The sequence below is a fragment of the Alexandromys fortis genome, unplaced genomic scaffold (assembly GCF_014885135.2).
Source record: "Alexandromys fortis isolate MF-2015 unplaced genomic scaffold, M_Fortis_MF-2015_v1.1 scaffold_178, whole genome shotgun sequence".
Lineage (NCBI taxonomy): Eukaryota > Metazoa > Chordata > Mammalia > Rodentia > Cricetidae > Alexandromys > Alexandromys fortis.
In genome coordinates this window covers 1,232,198-1,241,235 of record NW_026068054.1, presented here as the reverse complement: position 1 = coordinate 1,241,235, position 9,038 = coordinate 1,232,198, and the positions used below count along the sequence as shown (strand labels likewise).

The 9,038-nt window shown below is 39.9% G+C and overlaps 1 protein-coding gene across 2 annotated transcripts in view; it reads right to left on the bottom strand.

The window, feature by feature from the left end:
- Nucleotides 1–9,038, bottom strand: part of Heatr3 (HEAT repeat containing 3) — a 39,889-nt gene that overhangs the window by 17,451 nt on the left and 13,400 nt on the right. For both annotated transcript variants that reach the window (XM_050119800.1, XM_050119801.1), the window contains one exon: nucleotides 5,242–5,519. In XM_050119800.1, the coding sequence (XP_049975757.1) occupies nucleotides 5,242–5,519 (278 nt within the window). The remainder of the gene's footprint in view (nucleotides 1–5,241; nucleotides 5,520–9,038) is intronic.

Here is a 9,038-nt window from a genome sequence, read left to right as displayed (position 1 = left end):
ATATAAGCAATTACATTTTACTAAGCAGGCTGGAGTGTTTGCCAAGAATATGCTGATCCTCAGCATTAAATTAAGTAAGCTCACAAAACAATCCCTTCTCATCTAACACTGTATTACATATTGTTAAGAATTCAAAATGGCTGGGCATATAGCTCAGTTGGTAGAATGCTTGTCTATTATACACAAAGTCTTGGGCATGATCTCCAACACTACACAACCTGGGCATGGTGGCACATGCCTGTAATCAGAGCACTTGGGAAGTGGAGACAGGAGGATTAGAATTTACAAGTCATCCTCTGGCTACAGGGCAAATTCGAGACTGACCCTATATTAAAACAAAACCAACAAAAAAATCTAATCAAAAGATGATTGAAAGCTATGGGAGGATGCATGTAAGTGGATGCAAATAACATGCCATTTCATATGAAGAACTTAACACCTGGGCATTTGGAACACGGGGTGGGGTGGGATGGGACCTGAGTTAGAGCCAATTCCCCATGGATATGTATAAGTATCTATTTTTCTCAGATTTACTGGGTCTAAAGTTAAAAATATATCTATAGGTCTTATGATGCATCATCATTTTCCTTTCTGATGTTTGTGCTCATTTAAAATGCAACTAAGGAGCTAAGCATGGTGGCACACCTTTAACCCAGCACTCAGGAAGCAGAGGCAGATGGATCTTTGTGAGCTTGAGACCAGGATGGTCTACATATCAAGTTCCAGGACAGCCAGAACTACATAGTAACACTGTCTCAAACAAACAAAAAATAAAATCCCACCAACAAACGCCATCTAAAAATTTAACTATAACTTTGGCCTATGTTATCTAATAAAAATGAAGGATGGCTGATAGAATACATGCTGTGTGTGTGTGTGTGTGTGTGTGTGTGTGTGAGCGTGCGATGGGACCAATCCCTAGCACCCTGCCCCTCCCCATAGAAAACAAAAAATAGACTGCTAATCTAACAGCAATCTATGAATTTATATTTCATATTTTTTCTACTAACACTGTATATAAAAACCATTTCTATTCCGGTCTATGTGTGTGGTGCTCAGCTAAGCTAAGAATAGACTGTCACTAAATACATTTGCTATGGATACATGTTAGAAGAAATTCTGAGATTAGCTTCCCCTTAATGTGATTGCTGCTCAGAGCATTCCTCTATTTCTTGCTATTATCAAGCTGACATAAAGGATCAGCCCAGAGATGCTGCGGCATCTGGGATTTGTGGGCAGCTGAAGAGGTATGGATGAAATAAAACACCAGACTGGATAAATTATAATCCTGCAAGCTAGAGGAATACTCTATTTCTGAGTGTATTAAAAATTGTTTTCTTTACACGTTTGTGTTAAACCTTAAGTTTAAAGATGCAATTGAAGGTTTCTAACTGACAGGACTCCAGCAGAATCTACAGGGCAGTGTGAAGGACCTCAGTTTACTGTGAGTTTGTACTCCTTGCACGGCAAGTATGACGCCTAGCATTCTACTGGCACTTAAACGCTGGCTGCCTAACTTACTTGAATGCTAATTATAAGGTAATGAGTTAAGGCTTTAAAAGCAATTTTTGCTTTGAGAAAACACTGTATTTTATAAGCTCAAAATTTTACTTCTCTTTCACTGTGCCAGCATTAAACCTTGGGCCTTAAACATAATTAGCAGGCATTCTACCACTAACAATATCCTCAGCCCCCTGTGTCCATATCATATGTAAATAGTGAGGGCCCATGAGTGTACAAGCACACACACAGGGCGAAGCAGACTTCCTCTACCATGCCCTACCTCATTGCCTTGACACAGGGTATAGGGAGCAGAGAAAGCTTGAGTAAGTGAATTTGTAATTCTGACATAAGCAAAGAAGCTCAGAACCTCAGACCCATGGAGAAATGGCAAAGCCTTTCCTTCTGATCCATGTGTGGATGTTTACAGTGTGTGCAGAACAGGTCTACCACAGCCTTCTGCCCCTGGATGTTTACGGCCTAAAAACTGCTCTGCTACAGAGACTGATTCTACCAAAATTAGTTAAACTTGTCTTTATCTGTATGTAATAACTCCACCTCCTAATTCAGTTGTGTGAAATAATACATAACAGGCTAACCTCATCTCTCTGTTCAACTCTATATAAAAGACATAAGGAAATTTGGGGTCCTGCAGTTTCTTCTGCTGAGAGCTGAGACTACCAGATCCCAACTTTCTGTCTATGTACTTTCATCCCCTCACTACCCAACTCAGGTCTACTCCTGGAGCCACGCTGAATGCAGCAACAGGGTCTCTACTGTTGAATACCTCAAGAGTCTACTGTTTTGGCTAGATTTGCTGGCTATTGAGCTCTGAGGATTCATCTTTCTACTCCCCTACTCTGGAGTTACAAACACATGCAGTCATGCTTGGCTTTTTACAAGTAAGTTCTGGATATTTGAACCTAGGTTTTCCTGCTCATACCCACTGAGTCATCTCCCCAGCACATACTCTCTTTACATCCCTCTATTTTTAAAATAATACTTAAGGAAATACATCCGGTTAATGTGATCGTTCAGGTCTGTAATTCCCAAGGGCAGAACATTGAAATCAATCACCAACTATTTTTAAACGGTGACATTCCTACCTCAATCTTGGCAGAAGGGCATTTCTCCTTTCACTTCCCTTCACTCTTTTTTTTTTTGGGGGGGGGGAGGTTTTCAAGACAGGGTTTCTCTGTAGCTTTGGAGCCTATCCTGGAACTAGCTCTTGTAGACCAGGCTGGCCTCGAACTCACAAAGATCCGCCTGCCTCTGCCTTTTGGGATTAAAGGCGTGCGCCACCACCGCCCTGCTCCTTTACTCCTTTTCTTTTTCTTTTCTTTGGTTTTTTGATCCTTTACTCCTTTTAAGAGCCTCCTGGAAGTAAAACTGCAGACAAGAGTAACATGTGAATGCCACTGTCTGACTACCAGAAAGAATTTCAGATCCTTCAGAGTACCCTGGCAATTTCTGAAGCTAAGAGTCATGGTAATCCCACACTCCAGAGGTGAAGACTTAAAAGAGTCTGAGTCAGCCTGAATTGCACAGACAAACTGTCTCAAAACAACATCAACATCTGATAGGCAGATGGAGTAGAAAAGCAGTATGCCTGAATCCATCAGGACACTGAGACTAGTACACCTGCAGCTGAAAACACCAATACATCACACACACACTTTCTACACATGGACATGAAACCAAACACATTCCAGGTCTACCCTTCAACCATCTGTGATATTCCAGGAAACACCACTAGGTCCCTCACAAACGCCTCCCTTTAGACAAGGTGCACGGCTGTGCTCCCCTCCATTGTGCTGGTTTTCAAAGATGCTGACACGAGCCAAGTGAGACAAGGGTTAAATCTGAGGTTCCAAAACACGTGCTATGTTCAAAGAGGAGGTGTTATGATCTGTAAGCAACTTGAGGACAGAATGGCCTTCTCACTTAACACAATGTTTTGGTTGTTCATATAAAACTATTCTATATATAAAAATCTTGATTTCTTCAAAGCAACTAAGATTAAATTATGCAGGTTAGCTGGCTCAGTGGTTAAAAACTCCTATTGTTAACCCTGATGTGAGTTCAATCCCCAGGTCCCACATGGTAGAAAAAGATAACTGACTCCTATAAGTTGCCCTCTTCTCTCCACACATGTTCTATGACATGCACATGCCTCCTACCTAGCAATAAAATGCAATAACTAAAAAAAACCAAAACATAAAAACTATGCTTCATGAGTCTTCAAGAATACAAGAGTTGGGCATGGTGATGCACACTTATAATACCACCTACTAGAACAGCTAAAACATAATAAACAAACAAACAGTCTATAAGAAAATACTTCTGAGCTATATTTGATTTAAAGAATCCTAAATAGTGGTGCTTGTTTTTAATCCCAGCACTTGGAAGAAGCAGGCAGATCTCTGTAAGTTTGAGGCCAGCCTGGTCTACAAAGCGAGTTCCAGGACAGCAAGGACTGTTACAGAGAAACCCTGTCCAAAAAACAAAACAACAACAAAATTCTAATCAGAACTGCAAGATATTGATTCAAGACAATGAATTTTCAATTCATTTCATGTAAATCAAGACAAGCCACCCTTGGCACTGTCCCATGAGAGGATGTGAATTGTATTCTCCTAGCTGAGGCTTGTCAACTTTCTTCAGCAGCCTTCCTGCCCTTCCTGCCAGCTGAGTAAATTTTCTAAATATTACCATGTCTTCACAGTTCTATCTCTTACTTCACCATTTCACACAGCTCAGCTGGCCCTACGTCATTTCCAACAGCTTTCTTCTTTGCTTTCCCATCTGGGATTAATTACATTTACCAAGTGTACAGAAATAACAGGAATTTGGTCACAATTCTACCACTGTTCTTAGCGTAGGGCTCACAGCCACAGGCTTATGTGTCAACCTTCCTAAACAGAGGGCTCCCTGAGTACAGGAAACGACTGAAGTCTGGGGCACAGGAAGTATGTGCCTTCCCAACTGGGTCTTCCCTGCCTGCCTATATTCTCACCTCCTGCAGGAAAGCATTCTCCCAAAGCATGGATCCATCTCCACTTTCTCAACCGTGCATCTCTCTGCAACACCACACTAGCATAAAACCACATTTCCCAGCCTCTTCTGCTCAGCCTGATGGCAGTGGGGGAATGAAAGTTTGTTTTATTGCCCTGATAAATATAATACTAACATAAAAGATAAGAACTCAAGTGACAAACCAAATGGATAAGATCAGTGTGAAGGCAGCCCGGGAAGCGATGGGTAACTGAAATGGACAGAGGCAGGAAGACAGGCTGCTGGTATTTGAGTTAGGTTGCCCCAACTGAAAGCTCCCACACAGAAAGGTTTCATTTTAGACAAGAGATTTGTTTTTTGTTTTTACAGGGTACATTTCTTTCTTTCTTTCCTTTTCTTTCTTTCTTTTTTTTTTGTTTTTTTGTTTTTGTTTTTTGAGACAGGGTTTCTCTGTGGCTTGGGAGCCTGATCTAGAACTAGCTCTTGTAGACCAGGCTGACCTTGAACTCACAGAGATCCGCCTGCCTCTGCCTCCTGAGTGCTGGGATTAAAGGCATGCGCCACCAGCTATAGGGGTACATTTCTAATGTTATGAGAATCAACAGGAAAGTATGACCTTTACTAAAAACTGGCTATAGTATTTTTCTATAATGTTAAGGACACCTGTTGAAGGAAAGAGATATATTAATTCATCTATTAATAATGTTGAACAACATTCTGACTTACTGGAAGTAAATCAGAAATAAACGTCTTCTTTCTAAGTTTTCTTTTACGAGGAACTTCTTCCATTTCTTCATCTTCGACCAAATCATCACCATTAGCATTTGCTAGTACGTCCTCAGTCTCTGCAGCAGTCTTTAACCGCTGGGCTTCGGCCTCTTTCATCTGAATAACTGTGTCAGCACCATTCACTTCCAGAACTTCAGACAAGATCTTCAGTATGGCATTTATGATTTCTGCCTGACTCTTAGATGGAATAATGTCCTTTAGGTTCCACATTGTGCCTGGGCAAAAATAATAAAGATAAATAATGAAGACAAAAGAATTACCTGTGGAATCCTTATTAAGAATGAGTTCTAACACTAATACACAGACTGATTTTGGTGTAATAAAGGGAAATGCTAAATAGTAAAAATAAACAAAGTATATGGAACACAACATAATATTAATATAGTAGTGGGGGGGGGGGAGAGTTTCCACAGGGCTGAGTCTTTAAGCTCTGGTGTAATTTATAAAACTCAATTGCCTTTGTTTATCCTGCCTTTGCACAAATAATGTGGGATTCCCCTTAGTATGCTATGAATATCATTGGTTAATAAAGAAGCTCCTTTGGGCCTATAGTGAGGCAGAATATAGTCAGGCTGGAAGAGATACAGAGAAAGTAGGCAGAGTCAAAGGGATGCTATGTAGTGCCACTCCTGAAGGAGAAAGATGCCCACCCACCGGAGACCACGGGAACCTTGCTGGTAAACCACAAGCCTTATGGTAAAATACAAAATAATAGAAATTGGCTAATTCAAGATATAATAGGTAGCAAATAAGAAACCTGAGCTAATAGGCAAAACAGTGATTTAATTAATACAATTTCTATGTAATTATTTCAGGTCTGGGTGGCCAGGAACAAATGAGCTGTCTCTGTCAACAAAATGGTGCTAACATGGGCCTATTACATCCACATAAAGCCTGATATAGCTTAAAAAGAAATTCTAGACACAAAAGAACAGAGTTAAGCACAGTTTTTTGGTAGCAGCATCTTCTCAGGTGGGCTCTGTTTGCTAGAAGCAAGCAGAGGTACAATTGTTTTAAGAGAAGGCTTCCTAATTCAGGGATAGCAGCAAAAACTGCATGGCTCCTTTAAGAAGAATTCCTGACTTTTTGCAGGGGGGGGTGGGGGGTGGGGGAGGTGTTCAGGCTACAGAGCATTTAAATGGGGTTTGTGAGCAGCATGCTATAACTTGCTTAATGGCAACATAGACCCACTGTGTGCCTGAAAATGGGGCTGTGAGCATGGCTCACAGAGCTGGTACTGAACCTCTGCCATGTTGGACCGGGTGGAACCAAAAGGTAAAGCAGGGGGCTGGAGAGATGGCTCAGAGGTTAAGAGCATGGCCTGCTCTTCCAAAGGTCCTGAGTTCAATTCCCAGCAACCACATGGTGGCTCACAACCATTTGTAATGGAGTCTGGCGCCCTCTTCTGGCCTACAGGCATATACACAGACAGAATATTGTATACATAATAAATAAATATTAAGAAAAAAACAAACAAACAAACAAAAACAAAAGGTGAAGCAGCCTTAGTTCGAGCCATGCTGTTTAGCATTTTAAGAAGCAGTCATCCTGGTCATAAAATAATTACAGATGAAAAAAAAACTCTAAATGGGTCACAGGGAAGAAAGAAGAAAGAGTATAGAGAGTTATAAAAAGAAGTGGTTAAAAAAAGTAGTCTTGAAAGAGAAACAGCAGTCAGTCAGAGATTAAAGGAGTAAAGAAAAATAAGCCACATAAAGATGGATATACACAGAGAGTCTGGATTATGTATATTATTGTGAAAAAAGCAGTTAGGAAAGAACTACATCCAAATTCCCTAAATGATTGTTTATAAATGTTTGTTTATATTTAAAGGGAGATATGATATAAAAATGAATACTTTGCATTGGTATAGATCTTGGTTTATTGATGCAAAATTAAGGTCAATTTTGTTATGTATATTTATGCTCTTGATTAAGATATTGTATTTGTGTAAAACATTTAAAAATGTAATGTATAATTAAGAAATATAGGTTAATAGTCATCTACAACAGTCAAGCTTGTAGTCATGTTAGATTTTCTAGACGTACATACATCTATTTCAGATGGATAGATATTCTTCAAATCTTTCAAAGACTAACAGAATATGGCATTTAAAATGTTTTAAGAACTTAGGACTTTTCATAATAATGAGACACATCTGCTCCTGGCAGCACCAATCTACTTCAAGAGGTTAATGGGCATCAAAGAGACTCCTTATGGAGTTTGTTGGACATTTGGGCAGGAGAATGCTCTTGCCTGGACTGCTTGACGTTATGCTGTATGAACTGGACATGCAGGACCCATAGGAAAATGAGTGCCAAACTTGCCTAAGGGTGGGACCATCCTCCACGGTTGCTGCTTCATGAGTCTGCCAAACATTCAGCAGGACACAGAAAAAAGAAACTGGTGGACTTTGCCATTACAAGGCAGAACAGATCTTTGGATTTCCTGCTTCATGGAAAAGTCTGTTGGATACTATGGGCCTGTAGGCTGAAGACTGGATGCCCCCAATGTTACAGAAGAACTTTGGGTGACTATCTAGGCAGCAAGATGTCTCTGTCAATTCTAGAGTTTTGGAAGCTGCTTATAATGCACTTCCTATTTACTTAGGTAATATTATATCCTTCTGGAATCTTTGATGGTATTGAAGAATACAAAGTTATAGTTTTCCTTAGTTATGATAAAAGGTAAAGTATATATAAATATTATAACTATAATTTTTATTTGATACCTGTTTTGTTATATGTAATTTTACTATGCTAAAGTTAAAACCTTCCTTTTTATTTAGACAGAAAAGGGGAAATGATGTGGGAAGTCCTTTTGTATATGTGTTGCTTTTATTGGTTAATAAATAAAGAAGCTGCTTTGCTTTGTGATAGGGCAGAATAGAACTAGTGGGGAAAACTAAACTGAATATTGGGAGAAAGTTGGTAGAGTCAGTGAGAAGCCATGTAGCCACCACAGGAGACAGACGCCAGATGCTAGATGGAACCTTGCCGGTAGACCACAACCATGTGGTGATTTAAGATATAAAAGCTAGCTAGAAATACGCTTAAGCTATTGGCCAAACAGTACTGCATTTATTATAGTTTCTGTTTGTTTATTTTGGTTCTGAGCTGCCAGGAAACAAATGAGCAGGGCCTGTCAACACTTACCCAGAGATACTAATCAAATTTCTTTTAAAATGACAGGAGGTACCCTGTTTTCTCCATGTTCACCTAAGTTACTTTTCTTTGCAGTTTATTTCCCAAGTATACTGGGATGTTATTAACCCTCCATAATCTCACATAGAAGATAGACTACAAGTTCTTGACTTTTTCCTACCAAAATAGTATATTGCTTCCAGGAAGATCAGAATAAATTTTTTAAAAGTGAATGGCAGGGTATGGGGATGTAGCTTAGTTGGTAGACTGCTTGCCTAGCATGCACAAAGCCCTGGGTTCAACCCGTAGACTGTAAAACCAGGGCTAGTGCTGTACACCAGTTATTCTAGCATTTGAAGGTGGAGTCAAGAGGATCACAAGTTCCAGGTCAATTTCAGCTTACTATTACAATGCAAGTTGTAGCCATATGAGCCTCTATGTCTAAAAACACCAGCTAGGCATAACTTAAAATACTGAAATCAGAGGCTAGACAAAACTAGTCATGGTCACTGTGGCATGATTAACATAGCTAAGTGGTAAACACCACTCACAAAGCCCATCTGAGACCAAAGAGAGTGGCTTCCAGTACAG